Genomic DNA, 20,571 nt, shown 5'->3' on the forward strand with positions numbered 1-20,571 from the left:
GCTGTCTTCCACCACCACCCATGCCCTCCACCCCACAATCACCACTGTTGTCCATGTCATTTGGTTATCTTTCATTATAGCTCAACCCATCTACCCCACCCCCACCACCCACCTCCATCTGCCTGCTCTCTCTGAGTGTCTCTATTTTGCTTTGGCAGTTCAAATTTTTTTCAATTCTGCATACAAGTGAAATCATATGGTACTTGTCTTTCTCTGACTGGCTTATTTTATTTAGCATAATGTTCTCCAGTTCCATCCATGCTATCAAAAAGGGCAGAATAGCCCTGGACGGTTTGGCTCAGCGGTTAGAGCATCGGCCTGAACCAGAGTCCAGGGTTCGGTTCCCACTAAGGGTACGTGCCTACCTTGCTTGCAGTTTGTCTAGGGCCCTGGTTGGGGTCGTGTGGGTGACAACCACTTGATGTGTCTCTCTCACATCGATGTTTTTCTCTCTCTCTTCCTTCCTCTCTCCTACCCACTCTATCTGAAGATAAATGCAAGAAATGTCCTCAGATGAGGATAAAAAAAAGGGGGGCAGAGTAGTATTCCATTGTGCAAATGTACCACAGCTTGGATGTTGTTGTTTTTATCCTCAATGGAGGACATTTTTGCATTTATCTTCAGATAGAGCAGGAGAAAAAGAGGGTGAGAGAGAGATGAGAGAGACACATCGAGTGGCTGCTACCCACACGACCCCACCCGGAGCCGGGGACAAACTGCAAGCCAGGTACGTGCCCTTAGCGGGAACCAAACACAGGACTCTCTGGTCCGCAGGCCAACACTCTAACCGCTGATCCAAACCGGCCAGGACATTTTTAAATTTTTTTGAAGTATCTCCATACTGCTTTCCACAGTGGCTGCACCAGTCTGCATTCTCACCAACAGTGCACGAGGGTTCACTTTTTACCACATTTTCGCCAGCACTTGCTATTTGCCAATTTATTTATTATAGCCATTTTTACAGGTGAGAGGTGATAACTCACTGTGGTTTTAATTTGCATTTCTCCGATCAGTGATACTGAGCATACTTTCATGTCCACTGGCCATCTGTATGTCCTCTTTGGAAAAGTGTCTATTCAGGTATTTCGCCAAATTTTAAATTAGATTATATTTTTGGTGTGGACTTTTATAAGTTTATAAATTTTGGGTATTAACCCCTTATCAGATATATCATTAGTGAATATGTTCTCCAATTCAGTAGTTTGTCTTTTCATTTTGCTGATGGTTTCCTTTGCTGTGCAAAAACTCTTTAATTTGATGTAGTGCCATTTGTTTATTTTTCTTATGTTTCCCTTGTCTAAGAAGATATGTAAGAAAAAATATTGCTAGAAGAAATGTCCAAGATTTTTCTGCCTGCGTTTTCTTGTAGAATTTTATGGTTTCAAGTCTAATATTTAAGTCTTTAACACATTTTGAATTTATTCTTCTTCTGTCTCTCTCTTTTTTTTTTTGGTACGTGCCCCTAGCGGGAACTGAACCTGGGACTCTCTGGTCCACAGGCCGACACTCCAAGGGCTGAGCCAAACTGGCCAGGGCTTGAATTTATTCTTGTGCGTGGTATAAGAAGGTTGTCTAATTTCATTATGTTTACATGCATCTTTCCAATTTTCCCATCATCATTTATTGAATATAGTATCTTTAGTCCATTGTATGTTTTGCCTCCTTTGTCAAATACTGACTATAAAGGTGTGGATTAATTTGGGGCTCTCTATTCTTTTACATTGATCTATATGTCTGTTTTCATGCCACTACCATGCTGTTTTGATTAATATGGCCTTGTAGAATAGGTTCATGATAGCCTTAAAAGAAGCTCTGGTTTCTGTAACTACAGGGTTCAAGTTGTTAAAAGTGAAAACATTAATGTCTTGTTGGATTGCAATGAGAGTGGAGTAGAGTGTAAGTTTTCTCATGTGAAACTTAGGGCTTTGATTGATAAAGTGTGTTTCAGAATCTTGGAATGGAAACATCTGGTTAAATGCAGAAGAAAATGACAATCTGGAAGTTTTAAGCGACAGAATCTCTCTTACCAAGTGTCTGGGGAGATAAGCCTTCTTCTGCTAATATTACCTGGGGCATTAGCCTGTAAAAAAAATTTCAATTCTTCACAAGATGCACCAGAGCAACCTATAACTAGTACTAACTCTCAGCATGATGAAGAGAATTAATGGACATACAAGAAAAATTGTGATACTTTGTTATCACAAAACTGGGGATTTATTATCAGAAAACTGGGGAGGAAGGGTGCACACAGGGTCTAAGGTACTTTGACCAACAAGGAAAGAATACATGAATAGACCAAATATAATATATAAATGGAGCAAATTCACTGATGTTGTGCAGCACTAGAGATTCTGCATTTAGCGTTAGATCATGCAGCTGGAGGAGGGGTTCTAATAATCTACCTGTTCAGTTGACTGTGGATTCAATTGAGGCCTTTTGATTAATAAGGCTGAAAATCCAGTTAGTCTAGAACAATGTCTAAGACAGGACTGAAAGGTTTGGGAATAAAAATATTGGCTGAATTTATAATGGTGATAAGTACATCTATTTATTCATTAATCATATTATTTTATTTAGTTTTTAATCCTCACCCGAGGATATTTTTCCACTTATTTTCAGGCAGAGTAGGAAGGAGGGAGAGAGAAACATCCATGTGAGAGACACACATCAACTGGCTGCCTCCCACATGACCCCATGGCGGGGGCGGGGGTGGGGGATTGAACCGCAATTGAGGTACTTGCCCTCGACCAGAATCAAACCTGAGACTCTTTGGTGGGTGGGCTGAAGCTCTAACCGCTGAGCAAAACCAGCCAGGGCAATCCCATTCTTTTATTTTCTGTATTTTATAATGTGGACAACTTGGAAGGTCCCACAGACCTGGAAGAGACTGCCCCTCCCAGGGTTAGCTAATTATAAAGATAATAAACAAACTGCTCAATAGCCTACCTTTCTTTCATACACAAATCAACCAACTATAGCCATACCCCCATCCACCACCTTTATGGGACTCACACAGCGAGTATTTTTCCTAAATGAAAATGGGGCAAGGTACCAGAATATCAGGAACTACCCCTATGCCCCAAAAACCTGCCAGAATTATTCAAACTCTCATTTCTTATGCAATATATACTCTGCCTTACCCTTCTTGAAGAAACTAAGAGAGGCGTGTGGCCATGTTCTCCTCACTCTTTCTGCCTTCTAGACAACACTGTTGCTTTCCCATGTGGCCATGTTTTGCACAGCATGTCCCTGCTCTTGGAAATTGTGAATAAAAACTTCTTAAAGAGGCATTCAACTCTCCATGTCACCCTCCAGTCACCTCTGTATATTAAGCCCCATGGATATAATTGAGATCATTGGTGTAGGGAGCAGGGTGACTGTGTTCCACAGAAGAGCATGCATTCCTGACTGCTCTTGGCTGACTAACTGATTCATTCAACAGCCTACACTGCCTAGGATATGCTGTGTCTGGTTCGTTGCCTCAGGTCTCCAATGTCGATTATAGGATCTCAAAGATATGTTCCTTTCCAGATATCATTTAGTCTTCAGTGCTGAAATCTTCTGGGATATACAACTGTATGCACTGGGTGCCATTTGATTCCCTACTCCGACACACCCAGAGATCCTAAGGTAATCAGTTAACATACTAGGTACATGCCTAGAAGTTAGAAATGGTTTCCCTCAATAGGAAGGTGTTTGGAGCCCTTGCCAGTGTAGACCAGTTGGTTGGAGCATCACCTGAAAGGTCTCGGGTTTGATTCCCAGTCAGACCACATACCCAGTTTGCAAATTTGATCCCTGGGTCAGGATGTCTTACAGGAGGAAACTGCCTGATGTTTCTCTCTTATATCAATGAGTCTCTTTCTCCCTCTCTCTTCTTCTCTCTCTCAAATCAATGAAAACATATCTTTGTGTGAAGATTTATTTTCTTTGTGTGAAGATTTTTTAAAAATAATACTGATTTTAATTTAAAAAAAAAAAGAAAAAAGTTTGGAGGACATGTGGGCCATACTGTTTTCTCCCAAATCTTGTAAGAAAATTACATGGATCTGTCTCTGTGGAGAATGTCCCTGCCAAAACTGGTCCAAGTGTTTACTAGAAAGCAAAAGGACCCAGTGGTAGTATAGTGTGTGATGCCCTCTTCAGAGTAACCATAGTATACAAACAGCTTAAATGTTGCTTCCAAGGCAACGCTCTGTTTTTGCTTACACTGCTGTGTGGGTCAAGACCACTATGAAAACGTTTCCCCCATGTATGTGAAAAATACACTGCTGTGTTTCTCCTTTACTCTCGCCTGACTGTTCTCACCAGATGTGTGGGTTTCTTCTTCCCACACCAAGCAACTCTCTGCGACACCATCTGGGTGTCCTACAATTCAATAACCTCTGACACTAACTGCAAATAGTAAGAAACCCCCTAGTTGAGGGCACAGCCCCATAGGGCTGCTCTCCTCTTCAGACTCCAATTATAAACAGTAGGTCCCTGAGTTACCCACAATTTTCATCTGACTTGGCTACAAACTAGAGGTTCCCATGACACCTCCCTGAATTCGATCATTTGCTGAAACAACTCAAAAAAAGTCAGGGAAACACTAATCATTTACACTTTATTATATAATAAGGGATATGACAAAGAATACAGATAGCCCTGGCTGGTTTAGCTCAGCGGTTAGAGTGTCGGCCTGCGGTCCAGAGAGACCTGGGTTCGGTTCCCGCTAAGGGCACGTACCTCGGTTGCAGTTTGTCCCTGGTTGGGTTATGCGGGTGGCAGCCTCTTGATGTGTCCCTTTCACGTTGATTTTCTCTCTCTCTCTCTCTCTCTCTCTCTCTCCCCAACTCTATCTGAAAAATGGAAAAATGTCCTCGGGTGAGAATTAAAAAAAAAAGAATACAGATAAACAGTCCGGCCGGTGTGGCTCAGTGGTTGAGCATTGACCCTGCACCAAGAGGTCGCCGGTTCAATTTCCAGTCAGAACACATGCTCAGGTTGTGGGCCCGATCCCCAGTGGGGGGAATGCAGGAGGCAGCCAACCGATGTTCTCTCTCATCGATGCTTCTCTCTCACTCCTTCTCCCTTCCTCTCTCTCTAAAAATCAATAAAGAAAAAAAAAAAAAAGAATATGGATAAACAGCAAAGGGCAAAGTCTGGGAGGATCCCGAGCATAGGAACCTCTGTCCTTTTGGAGTTGAGGTGCACGACCTGCTGTGTTCACCAAGTTCTTTGAACTCTGTACTAGGGAGGCATAATTGATTATTGGGCTGAAAATTCCGAACTTCTAATCACGGCATGGTCTTTCTGGTGACCATCACCCACCCTGAAGCCATGCAGGAGCCCACCCAGAGTCCTATCACTTTGGAAACAAGAAATTGCTATCACCCAGGAAATTCCAAAGGAATTAGGAACTCAGTGTCAGGAACCAGGGCCAAAAACCAAATATTACAACAAAAAAATGTTCCTAGTGCTTTTATCACTTAAGAAATGACAAGGGTTTCCAGAGCTCTATGTCAGGAACTGTGGCAGATATAGATAGATAAATATTTCTATTATTTCACAACCTGCCTCACAGAGGTCTTTCAAAAGTGATTTCCCTTGTACCAGGAAGCATGTGGAAGAATATTCCTTAGACTACCTTCTTACACCAGAACTAAAAGTGGATTAAAGACCTAAATGTTAAAGACTTGAAACCATAACAATCCCAGGATAAAATATAGTCAGTAAAATCTTGGACCTTTTTTGTAACATTATTTTTCTGATAGAGTCCTAAGGCAAGGAAAACAAAAAATAAATAAACAAATTGGACTACATCAAAGTAAAACGTTTCTGCACAGCAAAGGAAGCCATCGGCAAATGAAAACAACCCACTGAATGGTAGAACATATTCATCACTGATACATCTAATAAGGGGTTAATATCCAAAATTTATAAATAACTTATGACACTCAAGGGCAAATAACACACTCCAATTACAAAATGGGCAAAAGACCTGAACAGACACCTCTCCAAGGCCATACAAGCGGCCAATCGACAAGAAAACATGCTCCGCAACACTGATCATCAGAGAGATGTAAATTAAAATCACGATCAGTATCATCTTACACCTGTCAGAATGGCTACTATCAATAAATCCACAAAAAAGTGTTAGTGAGGATGCAGAGAAAAGGAACCGTTGGTGGGAATGCAGCCACTGTGGAACAGTGTAGAGTTACATCAAAAAATAAAAAGTGAAACTCCCTTCTGACCCAGTGATTCCAGAAATACTAATTTAAAAGACATATGTTCACTGCAGTATTATTTACAAAGCCAAGATTTGGAACCCCCAAGTGTCCATCAGTGGGTAGCTGTGTCTATTTTGAAAGGAACTGTGGAGGTCTGGATCAGAGGAGGAAAGTGATCTTAACAAGGTCTTACCAGATAACGTCTGGCTACAGCGTGAAGAACAGAGACAGTAGGACTGAAGCTACCACTACATCCAGGTGAGGACTGAATTGATCAGAATGATGCAGTAGGAAAAGTGATTGAACTCTGGATCCATGTTTAAAAAAGAGGCAACTATGTTTCCTAATGTGGAGGAAGAGAGGTTGAAACACAAAATTGAGGGATAACCTGATTTTTGGTCTTAGGTATAGTAATGAAGCTCCATTATATAAGGTTGGGAAGAATGTAGGAGTACCATTCACAAGAAGCTTTGTTTTGGCCATGTTAGAAGTCTGAGGTGTTTCAGAAACCACTCAGTAGAAGTACAAGGTGGGCAACTGGACACAAATTTCTGGAAATCTGGGAGCATTCAGGATGGAGGCATCTGAAAATGTGAAGGGTTCTTTATGAACCCAGGTGAGTACCTGTGGTCACATGGAGGGGTAACTGGCAGGTGATGGTGGTAAAGTGATTAGAAGGTCAGGTAGAGGAGCTTGGGGGCCCACTTTCTTGCTTAAATATTCAACAATACAATAAATTAAGCTGTGATTTATAGTTTTAACCAATTTTCTAGGTGTATACACTCTTCACTGCAGCCAATTTAAAACTGCCGGTATGGCTCAGCAGTCTGAGCACTGTCCCAAGGACTGAGAGGTTCCGGTTCATTTCTAGTCAGGGCACTTGCAGTCAGGGTTGCAGGCTCGATCTCCAGTAGGGGACGTGCAGGAGGAAGCCAATTGATATGTCTCTCACATCGATATTTCTATCTCTCCTTTCCTCTCTCTAAAAAAAATGTTAAGCTCCTGGCCGGTTTGGCTCAGCAGTTAGAGCATCGGCCTGTGGTCCAGAGAGACCCAGGTTCGGTTCCCGCTAGGGGCATGTACCTCGGTTGCAGTCCCCGGCCCTGGTTCAGTCGTGCAGGTGGCAGCCACTCAATGTGTCCCTTTCACGTCGATGTTTCTCTCTTCCTTTCTCTCCCTCCCACCCTATCTGAACAAAAAATGGAAAAATGTTCAGGTGAGGATAAAAAAAAAAATTAAAAACATATTTAAATAAACAAATAAGTAACCTGCCATATATAATTTATAAAATTCAGCACTAACATATTTATCATATTTTAAAAGTATCTTTCTGTATTAAGGTTATAAGAGTCCTTACATTTTAGAAATACATTAGGGAAAAGTTACAAATTGACACATATGGGATTTTAAGCAAACGCATCCATTAATGTGTCAGACAGATAGAAGAACCACCATGAAAGATAATGATGGAAGACTAAGTCAGAATTTATGAAGTTCAGTAACAATTTTTCTGTTTACAAATCTATTTGAAAATAGCTATTACAAAGGCAGACTATGTCTTTTTTTTTTTTCTTTTTTCTTTTTATCGTCACCCGAGGACAATTTTTTTTAATATTTTGTTCAGATAGAGTGGGAGGGGGAGAGAGAAACATCGATGTGAAAGGGACACATCGAGTGGTTGCCACCCACACAACCCAACCAGGGCCGGGGACAAACTGCAACCGAGGTACGCGCCCTTAGCGGGAACCGAACCCGGGTCTCTCAGGACCGCAGGCCGACGCTCTAACCGCTGAGCCAAACCGGCCAGGGCCAGACTATGTCCTTGTATCAGAAACTTTATGTGCCGAGAAAGAAGCACCAAAAAGGGCAGGAAGAACTGGATTCAGGGATGCAAGCACATATGGAAACTCCCAAAATATATGTGTCTTTTTATCCTCACCCAAGGATATTTTTCTATTTACCTCAGACAGAGTGAGAGGGAGTGAGATAGAGAGAAACATGGATATGAGAGCGCCTCACGGACTGCTGCCCAAAATATGATTTTAAAAAAACGTATGTTTTGCCCAGTAGGTGTCTCTCAGTGGATTGAATGTCATCCTATAGACTGAGAGGTCCTGGTTCGATTCCAGATCAGGTCACATGCCCAGGTTGCAGGCTCAGTCCCCAACAGGGGGTGTGCAGGAGGCAGTCAATGGATGTTTCTATCTCTCTCTCTAAAAAAGAGACAATAAAAATATATTTAAAAAATTAAAATTAAAAAGTTTATCTTTTTAGTCAATTGCACTTAAATCAGACTTTTTCTCGTCTGTATCAAACTTTTAAATTTTTATTTTATTTTTTGTTTACTTTAGAGAAAGAGAAATTGATTATGCATGCATACATTGATTGATTCTTGTAAGTGCCTGACCATGGATGGAATTCACAACCTTCGTGTATCTGGATGACGCTATACCATACTGAGCAACCCAGCAAGGGCTAATTCAAACATTTTAAAACACACTATTTAAGCCCTGGCCAGTTTGTCTCAGTGGTTAGAGCGTTGGCCCATGGACCAGAGAGTCCAGGATTCAGTTCCTGTTAAGGGCACGTACCCCGGTTGCAGTTTGTCCCAGGCCCTGGTTGGGGCGTGTGGGTGGCAACCGGTCGATGTGTCTCTCTCACGTCTATGTTTCTCTATCTCTTCCTCACTCTCTCCCACTCTATCTGAAGATAAATGCAAAAATGTCCTCAGGTGAGGATAAAAAAAAGAAACTATTTAAAACTTGCGATTTCTCAGTCATTTTACTATTTTATTATCAATGTTCTTGAGGTTATTGGTTGCTAATGAATAAGTATATTAGAAATAGAATATAATGGTGTGCTACTGGAATATCTTACCATCTCCACGTTCAGTAACATCATTTTGGTGGTTTGAACATGACCATGATGAGAGTATTTACACCAGGGAAATAGACAAAGTGTACAAACCTAGACTGGGTTTAAATTTATTAATGACTGCTTAGACTTAAAAATTCATAGAGAATGGTAACATTGCAGATTAAATTTATAAGTGTATGGTACAAGTAGGCTTTAAATTGTACATAGATCAGCCCTGGCCGGTTTTGCTCAGCGGTTAGAGCGTCGGCCTGCGGTCCAGAGAGACCTGGGTTCGGTTCCTGCTAAGGGCAAGTGCCTCGGTCGCAGTTTGTCCCCGGCCCTGGTTGGGTCGTGCAGGTGGCAACCATATGACGTGTCCCTTTCACGTCGATGTTTCTCTCTCTCTTTCTTCCTCTCTCTCCCTCCCACTCTATCTGAACAAAAGAAAACAACAACAAAAAAAAGTCCTTGGGTGAGGATAAAAAAATAAAATAAATAAATTGTACATAGATCAAAAAATTAGATCCAATAATGAAAAATAACTTTTGCGTAGGGCCAAGAAGTCACTCAGATGACTAAGGAATGACTGAAACTCCAAGTCTTTGAAGCTGCACTCTCATCCCATTAATTAAAATAATAAATTCATAAAAAGAAAATAGGCAGAAGATTCTGAGCAGATATTTTCCAAAGGAGAAAAAGACAATGTAAATAAATGCACAAATGCTCACAATCATAAATTCTTAGGGAAATGTAATTAAAACAAAAACAAGTTACCACTACACAGATTTCCAGGGATTTTATATATATATATATAAATAATATATTTTTAATCCTAACCCAAGGATAATTTTCCATTTACCTTTCAACATAGTGTGAGGGACGGAGAGAGAGAGAGAGAGAGAGAGAGAAATATTGACGTGAGAGAGACACATCAAGTGGATGCCTCCTGCACAACCCCAACCAGGGCTGAGGACTGAACCAAAACCAAGGTATGTGTCCTTGACTGTAATTGAACCTGAGACACTTTGGTCTGTGGGATGATGATCTAACCACACTGGCCAGGGCTCCATGGATAATTTTTAAAAAAAAATTTTTCTTTATTGATTTTAGAGAGAAAGGAAGCGAGAAATGGAAACATCAATGAGAGAGAACATCAACTGGCTGCCTCCTGCATGCCCCCCAATGGGTATCTGGCCCACAACCTGGGCATATGCAATGACCAGGAATTGACCTGGCAACCTCTTGTTGCATGGGTTGACTCAACCACTGAGCCACACCGGCTAGACTACAGAAATAATATTTTAAAAAATTCACCATAGAGCCTGACTGGTATGGCTCAGTCACTGAGCCACACCGGCTAGACTACAGAAATAATATTTTAAAAAATTCACCATAGAGCCTGACTGGTATGGCTCAGTGGTTGAGTGTCAACCCATGCACCAAGACATCATGGGTTCAATTCTGATCAGGGCACATACACAGGTTGTGGGCCAAATCCCCAGTGGGGGGCATGTAGGAGGTGGCCAATCAATATTCTCTCTTATTGATGTTTCTATTCTCTCTCCCTCTAGAATAAAAAATAAAAAAATAAATAAAAAAAAAATCACCATATAAAGATTGGCAAAGTTGCAGAAGAACTGGAATTTTCATATACCATGGTTGGGTGGGAAGGTAAAGGGGACCACCATTTTAGATAATAGTTCCCCATTTCTTAAAATGTAAAACATTTACCTACACTGTAACAATTTGAGAAATACAATATATAGCAATATAAAGAACTGAATGCATGTATTCATAGCAGCTTTATTGTAATACCCTAAACCGGAAATAACCCCAACCATAGCCAGATCAATGGTTAAACAAAGTGGTTATTTATAGTACAGAATACTACTAAGCAGTAAAAAGCATTAACTATTCACATGAACATTATTGTTGAATCTCAAAGTAACAGTGCAGCATGAAGGAAACCATTATTTTTTCAAGAGTATACACCTTATGATGCTTATAAAATTATAGAAAATATGAACTAATCTATACTAAGTAAAGATAAATCAACAATTGCAGGGAGGGCTGCGACAGGCAGGGGGAGATTATAAAAGGGCAGGAAGTAAATACAGGGTAGAACAAAAGTAGGTTTACAGATCTTCATATGGAAAATATAACACTTAATAAATAATAATACAAGAATAAACTCTATGTTTCGCGTACTTACTACTTTAAACCTACATTTACCCCACCTGGAATATGAGTGACAGATAAGTCCATTTCATATATGATAGTTTCATAGCTTTATCCGTACGTCAAAGCTCACCAAATAGTACACATTAGATTAAGAACACTATGTTGCATGTCAATTATACAAATACCTGAATAAAGCTTTAAAACCTGTTTCCAAATAAAGACCTAGATATCACTCTTTACTAAGAATAAAAGGTTGGCAAGCCTATATGGACTCCACCATCTCTCTTCTCATGTCCAGGAAGGAGCAGTCTTGCTTCAATGGCAGCAAATATTGGCAAGCAGTGAAGACTACAGCCATCTGAGTCAACAGGAATGCTGACTGAGTCACAAAAGACACATCCTGGGACCGACTACAGGACCATCCTTCTCTCTAGCTTTGTTTTCTTGTCTGTAGAGCAATGGCCTTAAGGTGAACACCCCAAAGAGGCCAGGGGAATCCACAAAACCATTAAGATTATTTTCTCTGCCAATGACCTCAGCCACAGGAAACAGTTATGGAGGTCCTGAGATTGTCTGTAACCACAGAGCACACAAGCCATAGTCACTGGAACACTTGTGGATGAACGTTCAGAAGAGGAACCTTCCATATAATCTACTGCAGTCTCTTCCACTCATTATTAGTACAGTGTTTCTGTCCCAAGTGTGGTTCCACATAACCTTCAGTCTTACAACAAATGACACCAACCTATGAAATTTCGTACATCATGGCACATGGTTCCCTTGCATGACCTCAACATTGTGAAATTATGTAAAAAAGGGAAAAAAATTCATGTTGCTCCCAGAAGTACAAGAAATGCCTCTTCTTCAGAGTGACCTCCGATCTCCGCCGTAATCATCACACCAGGAAGTCATGTAGTCTTTCTTTCAAGGGCTTGGGCAGCAATGCAAAATAAGCCAACACTGGATAAAGAGCGATATTCTGACATCATGCTGTCCCTTCCAAATCACAGAAAATTTGGGCTCCCCAAAAATCTGTTCACCTCTGTATGCTGACAGATAATAATTCTTATTTCAAATGATCTCACGCAGTGAATACAACCACCAAAATAAAAGGCAGAAAAGCAAAAAGACCTCCACCGAAAGATCATAAACCAGAGCAGTGTACAACAAAGTTTCCAGGTTGGTGAATGAGAACCAGGAAAAATTCATCACATCATAATGTGAGAAAAACAATGTCCATAAGAAAGGTAGTCCTTAGCTCAGGATGGGTCCTCTGGACTAACACTGGGTCATGTCCATTCTCTAGTCAGAGGCAAAGAAATGAGGATCCTGCCAAGCACTCAAAATATTCATAATTTCCTCAAGCAAAAGGCAGAACACAGAGGTCAGCATCCCTGAGCATGCAGGGGTTGTGACTGACGCACACTGTACATGTCAGCCAGGTAGTAGAGGTAAAAGGGTCTCATCCACAAAAACTGGTAGGAAAATCAATCTGATAATAGCCCTGGGCAGGTTAGAAAGTGCAATGTAGGTCTTTAAAGCCTCGCTTGTACCTGAAACTAATGAGAAACCTAGCATATTGTATGGTCCGTTAAAACAGGTTTAAATTCAGGTAAATGGGTCTCAAAGAGTCTCCTGCAATGTTGTTATACTGAGTGAGGAAATAAACCATTCCCTGCACATTTAAGGCTTTTCTCCAGTATGAAGTCTCCGGTGTCTAAGGAGGTTTGATGTACGAGTAAAAGATTTCCCACATTCATTACACTCATAAGGTCTTTCTCCAGTGTGAACTCTTTTGTGTTGAATGAGGGCAGAGCTGTGGCTGAAGGACTTCTCGCAATAACTACACTCATAGGGCCTTTCTCCAGTGTGAACTCTCCAGTGTCTAAGGAGGTTAGATGTGCGAGTAAAAGATTTCCCACATTCATTACACTCATAAGGTCTTTCTCCAGTGTGAACTCTTTTGTGTTGAATGAGGGCAGAGCTGTGGCTGAAGGACTTCCCACAATCACTACACTCATAGGGCCTTTCTCCAGTGTGAACTCTCCAATGTCTAAGAAGATTAGATGCGCGGGTAAAAGATTTCCCACATTCATTACACTCATAAGGTCTTTCTTCTGTGTGAACACTTTTGTGCTGAATGAGGGAAGAACTTCGTCTGAAGGACTTCCCACAATCACTACACACATACGGCTTTTCACCAGTATGAATTCTCTGGTGTTTAATGAGGTTAAAGTTGTAGATAAAGCATTTCCCGCAAACATTGCATGCATAACGCTTTTCACCAGTGTGAACTCTCTGATGTTGAATGAGGATATATTTGTACCTAAAGCATCTCCCACAATCAGTACACTCATACGGCTTTTCTCCAGTGTGAACTTTCTGGTGATAAATGAGGGCAGAGCTTTGTCTGAAGGATTTTCCACAATCAGTACACTGATACGGTTTTTCTCCAGTGTGAACTCTCTGGTGTTGAATAAGGGCAGAGCTGTTGCTGAAGGACTTTCCACAATCACTACACTCATATGGCTTTTCTCCAGTGTGAACTCTTCTGTGTCGAATGAGGGCAGAGCTGTGGCTGAACGACTTTCCACAATCACTGCATTCATAAGGATTTTCACCGGTATGAATTTTCTGGTGTCTAATAAGATTAAATTTGCAGCTAAAACATTTCTTACAAAAACTGCATTCATAAGGGTTTTCTTCAGTATGAACTCTTTGGTGTTGAATGAGGATATATTTGCAGCTGAAGCATTTCCCACAAACACTGCACTCATAGGGCTTTTCTCCAGTGTGAACACTCTGGTGTCGAATGAGGAAAAACTGGCGGTTGAAGCATTTCCCACAAACACCACACACATAGGGCTGCTTTTCTCCCGTGTGAACTCTCTTAGGAAGAACGAGGTTAAAGGCTTGTATAGAGGCCTTCCCACATTTGCTACACTCAAAAAGCCCTTCTCCAGTGTAGACACTCTGATGTTGAACAAGGTTCTGGTTGTGAAGAGCAGCGGTTTCACATTCATTCCACTCGTGAAGACTTTTTCCACTATAAACTGCCAGCGCACTCTCATTGCCACTGTGTGGCTCCACAGTGTTCAGAGGGGACTGGTGCTGGAGAAGCCCTGACATGGCTGAAAAGTCCTCATCAATCTCCCTACCGGTGAAAGGTGGCCCTGGTACATAGAAGTTCTCCCCAGGCACAAACGAGGTCCTGTCCATATCTCCTGTCCAGGGAATCTCTGCACTGGCATCCCTCTGTTGCTGGTGAAGGTTTGCACTGAAACCAAAGTCTGTCATACATGTGTCACTGAAGAATGGTTTCTGCTCAAGGTATGCTGGTTGTAACTCACTCAAGTGGAAAATAGTTTTCAAGACTAAAATACACTGCTCACAGGGATGAGTCTTCGGGATTTCTGGAACTGTCTCAGAAGCCCTGACCTGTGACTCTCCTTCTACAGATACACTCTGCTCAGAAGGGGCTTCCTCATCTTCTGTTTTATGCCAACAACCTGAAAGCAGAGAAATGCTGAGGACATGGATGTTGACTTTAGTGGGAGGGACAAGTCCCATTACAAATGTGTGTCAGACATAATATGCTGGTTTCATGGGATTGTCTGAAATAAGAGACCTGGAGGCAGGTTGAATAAGGTGCTGACGTGCAGTACTGGGCCTCTGAAGATCACACAATACGGGAGGACCTTGCCAGGAAAAAGACAAAAAGATTGCACGCACCACATAGAACAGAAGCAGGATCTCCAACTCAGTCTTCTGCTAACACCACTTAGCAGCACTTTGCTGGTGACATGGGCAAGCTGTGGAGAAGGTTGGTTATGTCTTTTCCCCAGTAAAATTCAATAAATGAGTAGCTGGTTTTCAAGGAATACTTAAGGATGTTTGAGCACCTCATAACACATGCACAGGTCAATGCTAGAATATACGGCAGAGGGAGCCGTGCAGAGAAACAGGTGATGCACAGAGGCCACAAAGGGGAACGTAGGCAGGAGCCAGGAAGTCACAGATAAAATGACAAGTCAGCAAAGTGTCAAGTATGGGGAACAAAAAAGGCAGAAATGTGTTGTGGGTAGTGGAACCTTCATGAAAACACTACTGGACACAGGGCAGGATTCTGGCATGATCTGGACACAGCCTTACATCATGCAATTTCCCAGTTGCCACTCACCAGGGCCAGGCCTCCTCTGAGACCATCTTGTCATGTCTACGCTGTGAAAAAAAAACAAACCAGGATTCTCCCTGCACCTTCTATTGTACAACTACTCAGACCCTGAATGATCTGGGTCTTAATGAAAGACAACAGAGGTGAGCAGCCAGCACTGCCCAGAGCAGCTCGGCACACGGTGGTATTCAGGGGAGACAGCATTACAAACACTGGAAAAGAGATCTTACAACTACAGTCCATGGTTCATGTAAGTAATGACCATAGCCTGGCACAGGCAGTCACAAAATCCTTTAGCTAGAGGAAGGGGGCAAAAATGGAAGTCATGGATCTGGACACAGCCACCCTGCAAGGGAGAGGGTCAAGAGGTGAAATATATTAAGCTGTCTGCAAGACTCCTGACTCCCAAACACTTTCTGGACTTTTTGAGGAAACAGGTTTAAGGATGCTCAGAGTGTCCATGGCTCAGGGCACTCCACACAGCTCAGCACTGTCAGCAACAACACACATGACAAGAAAGTGGGGGAAATTAGCAGAGCCCATGGTCTGGCTGTGTGACAGATAAAGCTATTTCGGGAGAAAAAGGGAAGACAGAATCACCTCAGGACACAAGGAGAAATGTTAAAGTCTTACCCACGGATGCTGCAAGCGCAAAGATTTCCAGCATCACATCGCAGTACAGAAGTCTCTGATCCTCATCCAGTAGACCCCATTCCTCCTGGGAGAAGGCAATGGCCACATCCTCAAAGTTCAGATCCTGTCATAATGGGGACAGTCAGTCCATGATCAGTTTTTCTACTGGGATTTTAAGTTCATCATACTCCCATCTTCCACATCCATTTCCTCCCTCTGCTTCCCACCTCCAAGAAGATTCCAGGCCTTGATGCCATTGGATTACTGCTTTTCTTATATTCCCATAGATATTTCGTCTTCCCGAAACAATGGGCAGATGAGCAGACAGATGATACCTGAAGTCTGGGCCTGGCATGTAGGCCACGCTGCCTCTTGTAACAGAGTGGCTATCACACACATATGGTAAGAAGAGAAGTTGGCCATAGAGAGGCTATGAGTGATTAGACACATCTTGTCAGGAAATATCCCTGTGGTTCCCCACATTGTCCCTCCAAGACATAAAACACATGGCATCACCCTTCACCCTTAGGACCCAAATCCCAGGGCTCTGAGGCCATCTATTTACACTACCCACTGCAGATAATTTTTTTTTCTTTGACTTTAGAAAGAGTGGAAGGAAGAGAGAGGGAGAGATAGAAACATCAACGAGAGAGAATGACTGGCTGCCTCCTGCATGCCCTCCACTGGGGATTTGGCCCACAACCTGGGCATGTGCCCTGACCAGGAATCGAACAGGCAACCTCTTGCTGCATGGATCGACGTTCAACCAATAAGCCACGCCACTGGGCTCTGCAGATAATTTTTGAACCACATGTCTCTCACATAGCTACATTCACAGAATCAAAACTTCAAAAGTAATGCAAACATGCCGTGACAAGGACAATTTGTTCCTTGATCAGCATCTTTTCCAGGATTTTAGTTTCACAACCTTCCCAATCTACCCCTTGCTTACCCATGCCAGTGGAGATTTTTTTTTAAGTATTTTTTAATTGACTTTTTTTTCGAGAGAGAGAGAAACATTGATGAGAAAGAAACATCGATGGGCTGCCTCCCACATGCCCCCTTCCAGGGATCAAGCCCACAACCTGGGCATGTGCTCTGACCAGGAATCAAACCGGGACCTCTCAGTACATGGGATGGCGCTCAATCCACTAAGCCACGCTGGCTGGGTGCCAATGGAGATTTTCAAGACACAGGGGTCTGAGGTCCTACATCTCATTGAGGCCTTTTTTTTTTTTGCATTTATCTTCCAATAGAGTGGGAGGGAGAGAAGGAGGAAGAGAAAAACATCGATGTGACAGAGACACATTGAGTGGTGGCCACCCACACAACCCCAACCAGGGGCTGGGGACAAACTGCAACTGAGGTACATGCCCTTAGCGGGAATCAAACCTGGGCCTCTCTGGTTCACGGGCCGACGCTCTAACCACTGAGCCAAACCGACCAGGGCTCTCATTGAGGTCTTATTGATCATTGTATCAGCCCTCAACAACAGGCAAGTGAGCACATAAACGGCACCTACACTCTGGACCTGGCATGTAGGACCACAACAACCCATCTTTTCAGGCAATTCCCTGGGAGATCCTCAGCATATATGGTACAGACAATGCCTGGTAAATTCAAAGAGGATCAAGTACTACCCAGAGTCTGATGGTCCACACTCACAAAGGCAGGCTTGAGTCCTGGTATAAAGGCCTCCGACCCTGACTGTCCCTTGTTTCGACCTCACCTACCGAGAACCACGTCAGATCTCAGATATCTCAGCCCTTCTCCACTGGCACGGGACCTGATGTCCCTTCACCAGTAACAACTGTCCTTTCCACCTCACCCTCACTCAAGGCCCAGTCCCAGGATCAGGGAGTACCCTATGTCCAGTGAATGTCTCAACTCTCGTTAATTCCTTTTTGGCCTCCAATTCATCTCACATCATTCATTCCTTGAAAACCTTGGACATTTGACAAACAAGAGTCTCCCCTTTCCCCATGTGACCACTTCTGTCTTTAACCTGTGTGTTGTGACACCCATCTCTCCACACCATGGGTCCTAATAGGAAACCCAGTCCTCAGGCTTACCCTCCTCTTCGGGGCTACTACTACCATTAACATCCTGACCGCGATTCCCCATAGCAAAGTGATCTACAGCTCCTCCCTGGTCCATATACTCTCCACTACATTTTGGAGATGTCTGTATCCTGAACTCTTCCTCAGAGCTCCAGAAGCCCCTAAACAGCTCGCTAAAACATCTCAAGCCCTTAACAGGCCAAAAATAAAACCCCTGATATCCTCAAGCAAAATTACTCTTACTACTATGGATTTCTCCACCTCAGTTGATGGTGATTCTATTCTTCCAAATGCTGGAATCAAATCTGCATATATTCCTTGACTCTCTCTCAACCTTCAAATTAGAAAATCCAGGCAGTGCCCTGGCCAGGTTACTCAGTTAGTAGTAGCACTGTCCCGATAAAACAAGGCAGTGGGTTCAATACCCTGTCCAGGCACATACAAGAAACAACCAGTAAATGCACAAATTAACAGAAAATCAACATCTGTCTCTTTATCTCCCTTCTTCTCTCTCCAAAATCAATAAATCACACTAAGAAAAGCACACACACAACAAAATCCAAGAGGCCACACCTAAAACACCAATCCAGAATCCAACTGCTTTTTCCACCTCCCCGGACACCATCCCGGTCCAGTTACCATCACACTCACTCACACTGTCGCAGTAGCCCCCTCCCTGGTCTTTCTGCCACATCAAGCACACCCATACTGTTCTCCATGCTGCAGTCACAGTGATTCTAAAGACATCCGGGTTAGATCACCTGCCTCCACTACTGCACATCTCCCACAGCTCCCATCACCTGCAGAGCAAACACCCAACTTGTCACCAAGCTGCTCTAGTACTCATTCTTGTAGCATTGTTCTCAGTCCCTGAACCAGCCCAGCCGCCCTTCTACATCTTTGCACATTCTGGCACCTATGCCCGAAAAGGCCTCCCACATCTCATTTCGCTTCAAAACTAAAACAAGACGCTTTATATAATCCTAGACCCGAACTTGGGCCCCTGAACCTGGTGTCAGTTTAAGATTCCCCAAGCTGGAAGGGTGGCCCAACAGTCGCAGGACACCACCATCTCAGAGGCCCTAAGAGTGTGAGGCCCTGAAATAAGCCTCCCAAGCCAGTACCCTGAGCGATTCTGCAGCTGAATCTGTGGAAAGACAAAGGTCTGTTGAGAGCCTGGCAACCACCGCCAGGGTCCCCGGGCTCGGGCCGCTCAGTGCCCTTGCGCAGCCCCGGGCCAGGTGACCTCGAGATGCCTGCACAGTCTCAGGGCCTCATCCGCAGTGCACACTCCTGCCAGTTGTCTCTACAGGCCCTCACCTCCTGTCCTCCCTGCGCTCCCCTCCCTTCTAGTCGGCTCTTCCTCTGAGCTGTTTTGGGAAAACGTTAGAACCCGACCTCAGACAACGTCTGTCTTTTGTTCGCGACCCTGCATGGCCGCCGCGTCCTGAGAATGAAAGTAAAACTCCTCACGCGCAACTTCGCCTCACCTTCCCCGCTGCCTTTCGACAGAAAGCAGGGCCCGGGTTTCCCGGATCCTCTCGGCGCGGCCGCCCGTCCACGTCTCCGCGCGGCCGGCCCGCGGCCCGTCGCCCGCTCCCACCCCCGTCACACCGCGTTCCCCACGAGCGCCTCACGGTCCGGACGCGCTGCCTGGGCCGCAGGACCCGGCGGGCGCCCGCACCCGGGGCCGCAGGGTTTGCAGGGTGGGGCGGTGAGGGACCAGGAAACGCAGACTCACCTCAGCCGGGAGCTGCAGCGCGGCCGCCGCCATTAGACTCTGTGGGCGGAGCGGACTCTGAGGCGCGGAGGTTCCGATCCCGGACAGTTGCGGCTCCAGAAGCCTCGGACCCGCCTTTGCACAGCGGAGGTGACTCCTCCGGCGCGTTCTCCGTCGCGACCTGGCGCTCGGGAGCTCGGACACCTGACTCGGTGAACCGACCGGAGAGGCCAAAATGACCACCACGAGGAGGACCCGGAAGTCCCGCCCTGACCCCATGCCCAGCAGAGAAACGCCCCCACCCTGGGCTTTCATTGGCTCAACCTGCCGTCTTGGGCGCAGTGCCCTCTGGGTAATGTAGTTCCCTCCGCTGCACAGCGGCCGTTAGTGTCCTAGCCGCTGACCTTGGAGATGAAAGGATGTGCCGCTACCCTAGTCAAGTAGGTCAGTCACAGCGACTTTTCCTCACGCCAAGGTAGTGGGTTCGATACCTGGTCAGGGCTGAAATGACAATTTTAGGTTTCAGGGGAGGTTGGCAGATTTCTGTAGAGTGTTGTCTGCAACCGATTACCAGTATTTTGGAGACAGTTTTTTCAGACTCCATGAAACTCTGAATGCTCTCTGAGGCGTATTATTTTAATGATTTCCAAGGACTACAAATCCAAGTGAACATATATTCATTCTCATTCAGACACAAAATGCAAGCTTCTCTTCTTACCGGAAAGGGGATCT

At 44.0% G+C, this 20,571-nt stretch overlaps 1 protein-coding gene across 3 annotated transcripts; it reads right to left on the reverse strand.

The window, feature by feature from the left end:
* Positions 1 to 10,683: 10,683 nt before the first annotated feature.
* Positions 10,684 to 20,337, reverse strand: LOC118638546 (zinc finger protein 883-like). 3 transcript variants are annotated; one of them, XM_036274545.1, is made up of 4 exons: positions 20,244 to 20,337; positions 19,861 to 20,043; positions 16,060 to 16,183; positions 10,684 to 14,761 (listed from the first exon to the last, which is right to left on the reverse strand). In XM_036274545.1, exons 2-4 carry the CDS (start codon positions 19,891 to 19,893, stop codon positions 12,936 to 12,938), a joined length of 1,983 nt encoding a protein of 660 aa, XP_036130438.1. In that variant the 5' UTR covers positions 19,894 to 20,043; positions 20,244 to 20,337; the 3' UTR covers positions 10,684 to 12,935. The 3 variants fall into 3 exon arrangements, with proteins under 3 accessions (XP_036130438.1, XP_036130437.1, XP_036130439.1); XM_036274544.1 differs by having other exon boundaries at positions 19,861 to 20,047; positions 20,244 to 20,308; XM_036274546.1 differs by lacking the exon at positions 20,244 to 20,337 and adding an exon at positions 20,164 to 20,199.
* Positions 20,338 to 20,571: the final 234 nt, after the last annotated feature.

The sequence above is a fragment of the Molossus molossus genome, unplaced genomic scaffold (assembly GCF_014108415.1).
Source record: "Molossus molossus isolate mMolMol1 unplaced genomic scaffold, mMolMol1.p scaffold_m16_p_21, whole genome shotgun sequence".
NCBI lineage: Eukaryota > Metazoa > Chordata > Mammalia > Chiroptera > Molossidae > Molossus > Molossus molossus.

Bases quoted from the DNA above. Each gene is read 5' to 3' on its own strand.
- LOC118638546 (XM_036274545.1), bottom strand. From the start codon at position 19,893: ATGGCGGCGGCCGCGCTGCAGCTCCCGGCTGAG. The intron at 16,184-19,860 runs GTGAGTCTGCGT...CCATTATGACAG, and splicing joins CGCTGCAGCTCCCGGCTGAG to GATCTGAACTTTGAGGATGT. The intron at 14,762-16,059 runs GTAAGACTTTAA...CTCTGCTTTCAG, and splicing joins TGCGCTTGCAGCATCCGTGG to GTTGTTGGCATAAAACAGAA.